Source organism: Columba livia, chromosome 2 (genome assembly GCF_036013475.1).
Source record: "Columba livia isolate bColLiv1 breed racing homer chromosome 2, bColLiv1.pat.W.v2, whole genome shotgun sequence".
NCBI lineage: Eukaryota > Metazoa > Chordata > Aves > Columbiformes > Columbidae > Columba > Columba livia.
Genome location: NC_088603.1, coordinates 48,690,217 through 48,703,912, shown reverse-complemented (window position 1 = coordinate 48,703,912; position 13,696 = coordinate 48,690,217). Strand labels below are relative to the sequence as shown.

Genomic DNA, 13,696 nt, shown 5'->3' with positions numbered 1-13,696 from the left:
ACAGGGAACTGCTGGAGAGAGTCCAGCGTAGGGCAACAAAGATGATTAAGGGAGTGGAGCATCTCCCTTATGAGGAAAGGCTGAGGAAGCTGGGTCTCTTTAGCTTGGAGAAGAGGAGACTGAGGGGTGACCTTATTAATGTTTACAAATATAAAAAGGGTGAGTGTCACAAGGATGGAGCCAGGCTCTTCTCGGTGACAACCAATGGTAGGACAAGGGGTAATGGGATCAAGCTGGAACACAAGAGGTTCCACTTAAATTTGAGAAAAAACTTCTTCTCAGTGAGGGTGCCAGAGCACTGGAACAGGCTGCCCAGGGAGGTTGTGGAGTCTCCTTCTCTGGAGACATTCAGAACCCGCCTGGACATGTTCCTGTGCGACCTCACCTAGGCGTTCCTGCTCCAGCAGGGGGATTGGACTAGATGATCTTTTGAGGTCCCTTCCAATCCCAAACATACTGTGATACTGTATTTGGGGAGAGTTTTTTTGCCACTTAATGATAGATAAAAGAACAACCTGCTTAACTGGGTTGCTTGTAGAGATGCTGTAAACACAGTCGTGAAGCGAGACATGAAAACTGTCCTGATAAACCAAGGTCCTACTGTAATAATTTTCTGATAATCCGATTGCTTATGTATCACAGAAGATACCTGTTTCTTGTGGAAACAACTGGGAAATGTAACCTTGCTTTTAATGCTAATTATTTTTCAAGTTATAACTTCGTGCAAGTAATTTCCACCAATCTCTGTCTGCTTTTATTTTTATTAACAATGTTAACAAGTTATCTTATTGGTAATAATAGTATTGCTCTATTTGCTTTCGTTATCTTTTTGAGAGGAAGAGATGTTGCTTAGTGTAGCTGCAGTGCTCGTATTTCTGATGGAAAGTGGAGTGGCTTAATTGCTTCAAGTAAAGGAGATGCCCTCATGATGAATTTGCTCCTTTGATCAGGAGACCCTACTGTTTGTTCAGAAGACCCCACTGCTGATCCCAGCCCTCCCGCCCTGCAGCCAGGTGGGGAGTGAGAGCTGTCAGACAGCCGGTCCCCACAGGATGGCGCTTGGGATGTATTTATGGAAAAAAAAAATGTCCTGAAATTACACTGACTCTCTCTGAAAAACTGCCTACAAACCTCACAGTTTGTGTCTTCTAAATACTGTAGTTTCCAATTTTTGGTTTTCTGTATGAATGGAGCTCTGTTGCAAGGGTTTATAATATAACATAGATTTAGTTCTGGATCCTCCAAGACAGTACTTTGCCTGCTTGCTTGCTTGCTTTATTTGGGGACTTTTTTTTTGTTGGCTAGGATTACATTGAGTTATCAGCCATTTGTATGCAAAGATTTGGACAGTGCGTATGAGGAAAGGTGTATTTCCTAGTTCATTGTCTGCTAAGGGACTTGCGCTTGCATTAGAAAAACTTGATTTTCTTCTAGTGAGCCTGGATTTGTGGCTCTGTTAGTTTGCCAGGCCCTCACTGAAGCTCTGTTTTCAGCTAAAGTGGTAGCCCTTTATTCTTGTTTGCAGATGTTAGTGCTATATGTTGCTGATAGATGCAAATGGGTAGTTACACAATGATATATACGAACACAAAGATGTCATTAAACGTAACAGACAGAGCCAAAGTGTGAACAGTAAAGAATAATGAACTTTAAGATAGCATCTATTAAATAAATAATAATAATAGTACCTTACCATGTATTTATTATTTTTTATTCTTGTCATGGCTTCTTAATGCATTTTTTATTATGTTAATAAATAGAAAGAGGTATCATCTTTTTACAAATAGTTCACTGCCACCATCTGGAAACCTCAACACACAAGCCAGGCTGTCTACCAGTAACAGAAACTACAAAGTGTAGCATTATGGGATATCATTATCTCTGTGTGTAAGCAGGAACTAACAGCTTTTGCAAATGTAAATACTCCACCTGCTCATTATAAGGAGGCTGGAAAGCAGGAAGGTGGATAATAGACATACCTGAATCCAGCTGTAACAAAAACAATACCCTCAAGGCAAGGCCTTCCACAAGGGGTGCTGAGCAGTTTAAGCTAAGCAGTTCTATGTAAGAAGCCCTCAGAGGTATCATACGTCTTTCTGTGAGAAGAACTCTGCCAGTACTTCATGGTACAGCAGTGGGATGGAAATGTGGGAAAACCTGCCCCTCTGGACTGCCAGCCATCCTCACTGCTCCACTAGATTTTGTACACGTTATCTATCAGCTTATTTAAATGAGAATAGCAAACTTCTGCCTTTACAAGCTTGATCTGCTCAAGTGTCTGCATAGAATGGGATTTTCTGCTCTCCCCTGCAGACTCAGCCCCAAGGGAAACTGTCCTCTTTCTGCCCAGACACTGCTAGAGGAAGCCCCCACCCCTGGTACAGGGCTGTCAGAGCTCACTAGCAAGTCTTGTAATCCTAAACCACATGTTTTGTTACACAAGAGTAGGTTTTTGGAGGTACCTATTAAATGAATGGAGGTAAGTCAAGTAAAGAGAGATTCTACTAATGAGTTTAAACTAGATACCTAATTATAAATAGCTGAAGTTTAATGAGATGTATCGCCACTGACCTGTTTTCTCTGAACATACAGGTGCACAGCTTAGCCATGCTTTCTATCCTGTAAATCCCATAAATTATGTTTGTTTTTCTCCTGGGTACAAACTGATGAGCTGATTGATTCAGCAACAGTTTTCCAGTTTTTTAGTAGTATTTTAGTGATATGTGAGTATTTTTCAATAGCAGATTGTTGGGTGGATGTTGTAATGAGTTGATGAACGACAGGCAGGGTATGTTGGAAAAAATCTGTTGTTACGATTTGAGGAAGCACCATTATGATAAATACAGATTTTCAATTAAAAGGTAAAATGATACCAGTCTTCTAGATAAATGTAGAAGCACAACATAACATATTACAAAACCAAAGTGGAAACACTGATTTGAATCTTGTTCTTGATCTTATTCAGAATAGCTTTGAAGCTCATTTGGCAGAAAAGGTATTTATTCTGCAAAAGCTGATTGTTTGGGAAAAGAAGAACTTTCAGCATAGGCCTGTGGTTCCCCTTCTTTATAGCTAACCATGTACTTTCAAATCCTGATTTTTCCAAAAGGGCCTTCTGCATCCTGAATGCAAGCTGTAAAGCAATACTTTAGTTTTGTAATTGATTCACAGGTAACTGCAGACAAAAATTGTCCAGAAAGCTGTGAAAGCGCTAGACACCACATAGTATGGTTTACTGTATGAGAGAGAAGGATTGACATAATAAGCACGATGTGGCAGTCCATTAAGAGCAGTTTGGCAGGTAGGGTTTGTGGGAGAGTTGTCAGAGTTAATGTTTCCCGTGAGCACTGGATGTAATTGGTCCATCCATAAATAATGCTGCCGTGGCTGCACAAAGAAAATCTCCTGGTTTTGTATTTCCAAATGAATGGTAGAGAGAACACAGCTTTTAGTCTCACCAGCAGTGTTGGTCCTGTCACGCTAGGAGAGCATAAGGCAAATAGGAAGAACTTCCCATCTGAGAATTGTTCTAAATCATCCTCTTAGACCTGCTGCAATGTGCCCACAGCTTCTGGGTCCCAGGCTGCAGTCTTCATAGCTTCCTTCTGGGTGGTTTTGTCATGATTATGCTCCATTTCAAAGAATTAATCTCTTTTAAAACTACCTAATTCCACCTTGCTTTATGCACTTGACTGACACACTAAACAAAGTGTCTAAGTATTCTAAGCTTTCTCTTAGCAGTCAGCAGGGGGAGAAGAGCATTTCCAGGAGGCAGTTAGTGCTATACGTAGAGCAGGTTGCTGTGGGAGATGCCTATATCTCTCTCCATGGATTGCAGTGGAAACCAGGGGAAATTAGGTCCTAATCAGACAGCACAGATCCAGAAAGTAAGTTGGTGTGTATCTGGACATTAGGTTTTGGCATAACCATCAGCTGTTTTCAGATGTCCTGCAAAGGCTTACAAAAAAAAAAGAAAGCCCCCTTTCCACATTATTAAATGTTGGGCAGGCACCCTGCTAAAAGGATTTTGCTTTTCTTCTGCTCAGCTTTCAAAGTAAGGAGCTTGTTGTTTTCAAAGCTGTAACACCCACCATACTTAACTGAGCCTCTGAGTACTTCCACCTTTAAGGATCCAAGAGTAAGAAAAGAAGGTGCTCCTAAAGACTGAATTTGTTCCAAGGAGATTGGTCTTTGGAAAATAATAATCACTGTAAAGGATCCACCTATGTAAATATTCACTGGGAAAGATGAAAGTCTGAAGCAAGATATGGAATAAAAGAGAGATTTTTCAAAACTTGCTTCCAGTAGTCTTTAAGAAAAACACGAGTAATGCTGAAGACCAGCAGACCAGGGACCTTGAGCGCAGCTTTCAATTGAAAGCTGGACACAACTGCCAGGTCACAAGTTATTTCATTCCCACACTTCACTTTCTTTGTCTGCACTGTGCCTGAGAGTGGTGGCAGTGCAGTGCTGGGAATGGGAAATGCCATTTAGGCGTTTATTTCCTCAGTTGCACACAGATATATAATGATTTTGATAGTTCCTTTTTACATAATATAAAAGTAAGGAGGTATGATAAATATGATCCAACAGGTGTGAGTTTACTGGCATTCTTCTCTAAAGACGTGATATTTTTTTATCAGCACACTTAGTGTGCTTTCTTTCCAGCTTCCCTGCAGAGTGATCATACCTGTGCTTTTCTAGGAAGCTATGTGTTTTCCCTTCTGTACCTATACAGCAATTATACTGTTCTTCTAATTTCTTTGTAGGATTTCGATGATTTATCAGAAACAGATATAAGCAGTGAGGATCAGCGTCATAACATCAAGCCTGACCTTATGGAAGAGGAGCTTAAGTCCAGGTTATTTCAGCTCGCTGCTAAAATGAGTGACAAGGAAACATCTTCTGGTGAAGAACAAGAGTCAGAACCTAGAACGGACCCTGAAAACCAAAAGGAGAGTTTGTCCTCAGAGGAAAATGGCAGAAGTATTCAGGAAGAGTTGAAGAAGGTAAGTGGTCATTGTAGAGGCTTTTGGTTAGAAAATTAAACATAGTCGCTTAATAAAACCTGAGGTGTTTTACGCTGGGTCTGAGCCTGCAAGCCTTCGGCAGTTAAAACTTCAATTAAGGTTCCTTCCTGTGAGACTACAGCATGAATTCAAACCAGTGAACTTAGCTTGTATAATAAACCTTTGACTGATATTAATGGAATTATGTCAGTTTATACTGACTAAGAATTGACTTATATGTTATTATTTTAAAAAATAGCCAGTTTTCCTTGTTTCCTTCTGGCTAACCAGTTAGTTTAGATGTTTTGGTTTTTTTCAGACTTTTTATTTGCTCTGATATTTTTAGTGTCATGTAGTTCATTCTGGTGCCATAGATTCTTACTTTGCCTCCCTACTGGAATATGGTATGCTTCTGTAAAGCTTTCCAACCCTGTTACTCTGTCAGCTAATAGGCCTCTGTGGGTAGTAACATATTCTAGTGAAACTAAAATCCAGTGTCAGTTCTGATAATGTACGAGATCTTCCATTTGTGCCATTTCACCTTTATAACGAGATGTTTGATGTCAGTGTCACTCCACAGGACTTACCACCTGCCCTCTTCAAATCCAGTGGTGTGCTTGAATTTTGGTGCTGTAGGAGCCCAGCACCACCCCTTGCCATTCAAGCATTCTTAGATCCACAACTCTCTGAAGGAAATCTATTCTTCATAATTTGATAAGTGTTTTGTTCAAATGCGGCAAAGAACTAAGACACCAGGAGGTGGAAGCAGGATCAAGTGATCCAGGTGGATAATAGAACCCTGTCCAGTGTGCAGGAGTGGTGTCAGGAAAGCCAGTGCCCACCTGGAGTTGAATCTGGTGAGGGACACAATGGGAAATAAGACTAACTTCTACAGATATATCAGGAGCAGAAGCCAGATGAGGGAAAATGAGACTCACTACTGAAGTGACCCCGTGACACAGGACGTGGAAAAGGCCAAGTTACACAACATTGTTTTGACTTTAGTTCACGGGTAAGATTTGCCCTCAAGAATTCCAGGCCGCTGAGATCTGTGAGAAAGTCTGGAGCAGTAAGACTTACCTGTGGTAGAGGAAGATCAAATCAGCAGACATTTCAACAAATGGGACATACACCACTGCATGGCACCCAATGGGGATATGCTCATCGCAGCTGAGGGAGCTGGCCCATGTCATAGTGAGGCCACTCTTATTCATCTTTCAACAGTCATGGTAATCTGGGGAATTCAGAGCACCAAATGTTTATTTTGACTTCAACAAAGCTTTCAACAAGGTTTCACATAACGTCCTTACAGACAAATTGAGCAAGGACTGGATACGTAGACAGTGAGGTGGACTGAAAATTGTCTGAAGCTGGGTGGAAAGGGTTGCAATCAGAGGCTTGAAATCCAGCTGGAGGCCAGTCCCTAGTGGTATACCCCAGTGGTCAGTACTGGCACTAGTACTGTTTAACAACTTCATTATTGACAAAGACAATGAGACAGAGGGTACCCTAAGTTTGGAGGAGTGGTCAATACATGAGATGGTTCTGTTGTCATTCACAGGATCTTGACAGGCTGGAGAAATATGCTAACAGAACCTCATGAGGTTCAATGAAAGGAAATGCAAATTTCTGCTCCTGGAAAGCAATTATCCCATGCATCAGTACAGGGTAGAGGCCATCTGGTTGTGAAACAGCTTGGCAGAAAAGGACGTAGGGGTCCTGGTAGACACAACGGTGAACATAAGCCAGCAATGTGTACTTGCAGAAAAGAAGGCCACCAGCATCCAATGAACCACGGGAGGTGATTATTCCTCTCTATTCAATAGTCGTGACACCAGTTCTGGAGTGCTGTGTCCTGTTCTGGGCTCCCCAGTACGAGGGACACATGGACAAGGGACATACTGGAGTGAGTCCAATGAAGGGCCATAGAGATAATTAAAAGGCTGGGACATCTGTTATATGAGGACAGGCTGAGAGAGCAGGAATTGTGTAACATAGAGAAGGTTTAAGGAGGATATCTTCAATGTGTATGAACACCTGTTGGGGGAGGAGGGAAGGTTGGAAATAAAGAAGTGGGAATCAGACTTTTCTCACCTGTGTTTAGTGACAGGACAAGAAACAGTGGGCACAATCTGAAATATGAGAAATTCCATCTGAACATCAAAAGCTTTTTTACTATGAGGGTGGTCAAATGCTAGAAAAGGTTTCCCAGAGAGATTGTAGAGTTTGTGTCCTTGGAGATGATCAAAGGAGACTGGACACAACCCTGGGCAACCTAATCTAATTGACCCTGCTTTGACCAGAGTGGTTTGACTGGGTGATCTCCAGAGTTCCTTTCCAAACTTAAGTAGTCCGTGACTCTCTGATTCAGAGTTATTTAGCCATGGACTACACAGCAAAGTACCTTTCTCATCACGTATGCAAATACTTCCTTGATGTACACACAGCCTTTTCTAAGGAAATATAATAGGAAAAAAAAAAAGCTTTATCACCAGTGCTTGTTATGAGCATTCGATTTAGCTTGTCTTTGGTTTACAAAGTCAAACCAGCAATATCAAATTATTCAACAGGATATCTAGGCTAGCCAGGTTATATCATGGTGCAGTTGAAGTTCAGAATTCAAGGCTGTGAATAGAACTCTCTGAAATGCTCCTATATGGTCAGCTGGGCACAGAAAATGGCAGATGCATGTTTTGTGGTGTATTTATTCACCTGCATGCATCTACAAAGTAATATTAGTTCTTTATTCCTGCTCGGATTTTATTATTCCTTTAAAATTTGTATGTCAGTTATTTAAAATAATGCAAAGATTAGTAATTTTTTCCATAGGAAAATGTCCTTAAGTTTAAAAAAGTAAGGGGCATACCATGTTCAGCAAAAGGAGAATGCTGGGAAATCCTAACTCTTTGTTGATTTTAGATGAAAAAACAACTTTTAGTCATTCATGGTCGCAGTATATATTCTTTCTGTCTATAATAAAGGAAGCAAATATCCCAGTATTATTCATGGTCATGACTTCAGCAGAATTAATAGCAGAACTTGTTCCAGCTGTAGAGAAACAAGCAGGCTGCTTTCATGCTCATTCTTGACAGTTGTCTTTAAAAGTGATTTAAATTCTTTTGGTGCGTGCCTTCTCTTTGGAAAGGTGGCTGACCAATATCTTACAATGAAGTACTGAAGATGACAGTGTATAATACCAGTTGTAGCTATGGTAACCTAAAATGTAAAGGCCTAGCTAAACTCATAAAACATGCAATAACTTTAAGATGACTAGATGGCATATCTCAATGGAGACAAGCATAGAAATTGTATTTTCAAGGAACCAGTAATTTTAGATGCCTTAAAAGCCAGATGTCCCAATATGCTCTCTCTTTAAGAAACCTGATTTTTGGAGAACATATATGTGGGGAATAATAGATCTTTCAGACTGGCACTTAGCATTCTTGGCCAGAGACCCAGCCTTCTGACCTGGGCATCAAGTTTAAAATTAGGTATACAGAAGCACTAATTCTGGGCCATTAAAATGAGAGCTCAAGTGCCTACAGTCTGCTTTGAGCTCCTGAATACAAATTAACTACTGTATTTTAGCCATCTTGCTTATAATTTATCCATGCTGCTTGTCTTTGGTAGGCTTTAGTCTTCTATTCTCACACTCATTCTGAAACATATTAGCAACCTTAAATCATAGGGAATTTCTAGTTACAGTACACTTGACCATAGAATAAGATTTAAAAAAACATGTATTGTTTATTGAATCACTGGAAATTAAGTACCTGGTGCTCATGAAAATCTGACTTTCATGTGTCTGCACCTTTAAAAATCTGGACTTCTGTTTTTCACGGAAGCTGGGAATCTCATATAATCACATGTTGAGCTGATGTTTTAAAAAGGATATTTAGTATATTAAAATCTGTGGCAAAGGCAAGAATAGGCACATCTTGAGTGAGGAGTTAGCTGAAGTTGGGCATATATGTGTTCTCAGTCTTTGCCCCAAACTAAGCTCTTGAGCTGTATGTCTGCCTTTAAGTTTGAAAATGCTGACTTTTGAGCTAATTATTTAATTTATGTGGGATACTTGAGGATTTAGGTGGGTATTATTAATAATTAAATTAATTCTATGCCTTAGACTTAGACCTCCTTAGACATTTGGCACAGTAATTTTCAACATTTCTGAGTTTGTGATTGCCTAAAATTGACTTGTGGAGATTCACAGCTCTCTAAACCAAACATAATCCTGCAGCAGACTTGTGCTTATTAAGCTACAGAAGTAGTTAATGGTCTTTTTGGGGTACACAGTGCCCTGAAATCTTGCTCATCTCAGTAGTGCAATGAACGGCTGTGGAGTCTCTATGTGCTCAGGCTAGAGCTTGCCTTCAGCCCCTCTAGTCTTCAGGTGTGAGCAAAGCAAAAATCACACTGTGGAACTGTTGTTAGTGAAGCATCTTGTATTTTGCTAGCACAGGGATTTGCACAGTTCTTTCTGCCTTGCTCTTTTGGTTTTTTTTAGTGGTTTTTGTGTTTGTTTTTGCTTTGCCCCCCAAAACTCTAACCAAAACAAAGTATAAATCCCCTTGGAGGTATCATAATGACACTGATATTGAGAATGGCAAGCATGATCAATGGGATATATTTAGTTCCTGCTCTCCTCTATCCTTTCTCCTTCTCTTTTAATGCTTTCATGAAGGTGAATAGTCCTGGTCTGTATTTCATGGTATACCCCAGAATTACATTCCAGAATGCAAGTTCAGCAGTGCCTAATGCAGACTGCATTTTGAATGCAGTCTACCACTGTGACCACTATATCAGAAACTATAGAAATACTGTTTAAAAAACAGAATAACCCCTGCCAATTTTGCAAATTGCCGCAAATAGCATAAAACCCGAAACAGTTAAAACCTTAGCTGTGTTTCTCTTTTTGTCTCCTTTTACTTTGTATTCCTTCTTGCATAAGGTATATAAGTGAGCAAGTTAAACTTCAGTAGTAACGTTGAGTTTCTCTCCCCTTTGCATCAGTTTGATGCCCCATGCTGTGTACTTGAGGAATTTTTTAATCCCTTTATGCATTTAGTTCTACTCAGAGACTCTTACAACCAAAACTTAGTAAGTTTGTTTAAATCCTGCTGTTTTCTGTTGACATTATTGCATGACTAGGCAAAGAACAGCTCTTTTCTGAATGACAACCTGTAAGTTTATTAAGTAACACAATGAGATCCTGTTCCGTAAGCGAAACCTCCAAGCTCCTTGACAGTAGGAGTATTCTTTCAGTAAAATATTTATGCCTTCATTCTCTGGAAATGTTGTATTCATCTTGGGTTGTATGAAACTTTATTTTGGGGAAAGTATGTACTACGAGCATCATCTTCGTGTGTATTTGTGCCAGAAGCCTATATTATCATTTTGAGAGAGTACATCTTACATTTTTCACCAGGTAAATTAGCACTTTTCAACTACCAGTATTATGAGATTGACACTTATTAGAAAATCTGCCTGGCATCCCTCTTTAGCGGGAGGAGCAGCCGGTGGATGTGGGTGCACGTTACTGCAGCAGAAGAGACGGGCAGTCGCTGGTGTGGTGTGTGCTGGTGCCTGTGCCTGTGCCTGGACAGGGCTCGGGGAGAGAGGTCAGGTCAGGGAGGACTCATGGGACCTGTTTTCTAGAGAGAAATATGCTCGCAGCCTTGCTGGAGCTGGAGAATGGCACTGGCAGGCACATGGCAGTGAATGCCTCCTGTGTATCACAGACCTGTGAAAGCATCACGGTAGGGATGGCTGTGGTGTTGTAACAGCAGTGCTATCACAACAAGAGAGAGCCCTTGTCTCCTCACGACTGCGCTTCCGTTAACCATTTGGGCTGGGGCATGCGCCATCCTCACAGAAGACGGAGCAGCGGTTTTTGTGATCATTACCTTGCAGCTCTCTGAAATGAAAATGATGCTGAGGAACTCACAGGTATTTTGGTTGTTGTGTTGGTCTGGGCAGGGGTTAATAAGGAAACTGCATCCCGCTTCATATGCCTGAAGACTTTAGCAATGACAGAGTAAAAGTTCCTAAACGAGCCAGAAACCCATGGCTCACTTAAGCAAGAAAATGTAATTATGTAGTATAGTAGCTTTCCTGTTTTGCCCCCTAATACTGAGCAGTGTAATGCAATCACATCTTCCTCCTGGGTTAACAACTCAGAAGATATTTGTGTATCTGTTGTTTCACATTTTTGTATGCAAGATGTTTGGAAATTTTTTTGTGTTTTGATGGATCGTGGCTTTTATTACGATGCTAATTATCTGGTCGGTCTTCCAAAGTCCAGGATCGAAAACTGAATGTGCACAGCATTGTAAAAAGTGATCTTTAATGTTTATGAACTGCAGATAATCTATGCACAGGATTTTGAATGGCAGTAGAGAAAAAAGATTTTGGTTAAGGCAGGTGAAAACAGTGGCTTTTTCTTCTGGAAGAGGCGTGAGACTTTAATCTTCACATTGGGCTAATGGATCCAAAGTTCTAAGTTCTCAGTTCAGCAAAGCAGTCAAGTATCTGTTCGGTTTTAAACTGAGTAGTAGTTTGCTGGACAAAAATCTCATTCAAGAGATTTATCTCATGCATTTACTATTATTTATTTTAATTATTTATTTATTATACTATTATTTATTGCTCTTTAGTATAGAAAATTAAGTTGGTTTTAGGTTTATTTTGTCAAAATCTGAATCTTCAATTTCAAGCAAAATAGTGGGCAGTGTGTTGCTCCAGTTGTCACAGTTTATGGGCTCGATACAGTATGGATATAGATATTTCCATCTGAGATGCCTTAGGGTATCCCACAGGACCTTTAACTGCTAGTGCAGAGGAAACATGCAGCTCACAGGTCCATCTCATCTCTGACAATGTTGTTTGAAAATCCTCAGCTACTTCAAGCTATTTTGAATTGCACCTTGTCTGCCCATATTAAAGCAACTGACTCAAAGCCCTGTTGAATCTACCTGGAGAAGTGCAGAATAAGTGAGATTTCAGTGGGATTCACATGGGGAATGAGCACCTTTGTAAACAAGATTCTCGTAGTCTCGGATTTGATGCTCAGGTTCATGAATACCCATGGAAACATCCTTCAGTTGTCAGATCACTAAGGGTTTATTTACTTAGGAAGAAAATGTAAAAACCATTTTACAGATAAAGTTAGTGGAGATCAGTGTAAGCCGCTGTAACAAATTGGGGGGAAATAGACTGTAACAAAAAAAGTCACTATTTTCCTGTCTCTTGTAAGCAGCCCAGAGACTTCAAGGCAAACCCCATCGGTTTAGTGTAAATAGACCTAAGTAAATTAGGAGGATTAAGGTAAGCCTAGTGACTTGACACTGAAGAGTGGTAGTATAAAGGGTTTTACTTGTTTATTTTGGGACAGTGAAGTCCAGGAGAGGGACAGCAGCAAACTGCAGGAAGTGACTTGGCACAAGATGTCTTAACTCAGCCCAGGTCTTTCCAACATGAGCATCTGACTGTGGTGTAAGTGAGGTCTAGACCCTTTTGTAACTAGAAACATATACAGTGTCCAAATTGCAATTGCATAGACACAAAAATTGAAGATAGCTGGCTTTTCTTTTTCTTAACGTTGCTGCAAGTCTTATTCTATTGCTAGTGCCACTTCACTTTGTGATGGTGGAAATCTGTTATATCCCATCTGTTTCATTTTATAAAAAATGATGTGGCATTTGCAATATCTGTCTTAATGAGATTGTTCTAAATCCCACAAACAAAAATAAATTAGGCATTGCTTTATTTTAAATATTTTAACAGCAAATGTAAAATCTATATTTCATGATATTTTGTATTAGCTAGTTTCTTTATCCTTGCTGTTCATTCTAAAGATCTCTGTAAGTCTGAACATATATAAATGTTAACCTGTGTAGCTGTTAACATAACTTTTCTGACCTTTTTATTTAACTGCTTTCCCACTATCTAGGAAAAACAAAAGGCTTTTGATCTTCATTTAAAGCTGCAGTTTTTATCCACTGTATTGCAGCAGGTGAGAATGCTTTGTTTTGTCTGTGTCTTCTTACATCTCTTACATAGTAAGAGATGCTATAAAGTGATATTGAGGGTTTCCACATTTTCCAAGCAAAATTCTCACACTCAAAATGTTTCCCTGGAAATACCAGGCCTGAAAAGATCATACCTTTTGGCCCAAATCAGTAATCATTGCAGAAAATTATTTTGTAATCACAGCTAGCTCTGTGTTATGATGGGAGTGATGAGTATGGAGCAGATTGGCTCTCTTATTTGGCTTGGTGATGAGAATTTGGTTTTATCGGTAAAGAAGAACAGAAGACAAAGATAAGGTCTATGATCTTCCTGTTCTTATGTACTTGCTTATATTAAAAATTTTTGAAAAAAAAAATCATTATTTCAGCAATTAGATTTTTTAGCAACTTCTGATTGTAGTGGTCTTCGAAAATCTTTACAAGCTCCCAATTAAAAAAAAATAAACAAAACCCTTAATTCATTCAGTATACATAGTTAGTAGATACTTTCTCACTTTGCTGCTAGTGTCTATTGCTTATCATTCGTATAGATGGGGTAAGGTTCATATTCTGTGCTATTTGAGTCTCATCTTAAGAGAATCAGATTTTATAAACAGATTTTCATTTTATTCCCTGAGCAAATAAATGCTTATCTTGTATTTTAAAATAGATGCTGGT

At 39.7% G+C, this 13,696-nt stretch overlaps 1 protein-coding gene across 10 annotated transcripts in view; it reads left to right on the top strand.

Moving 5' to 3' along the window:
• The window catches only part of MYRIP (myosin VIIA and Rab interacting protein), a 324,276-nt gene that overhangs the window by 294,076 nt on the left and 16,504 nt on the right, over positions 1-13,696 (top strand). For 7 of the 10 annotated variants that reach the window (XM_065051799.1, XM_065051798.1, XM_065051802.1 and 4 more), the window contains 2 exons: positions 4,770-5,009; positions 12,961-13,023. In XM_065051799.1, the coding sequence (XP_064907871.1) occupies positions 4,770-5,009; positions 12,961-13,023 (303 nt within the window). The remainder of the gene's footprint in view (positions 1-4,769; positions 5,010-12,960; positions 13,024-13,696) is intronic. The other 3 variants (XM_065051804.1, XM_065051805.1, XM_065051801.1) reach the window with 1 other exon arrangement.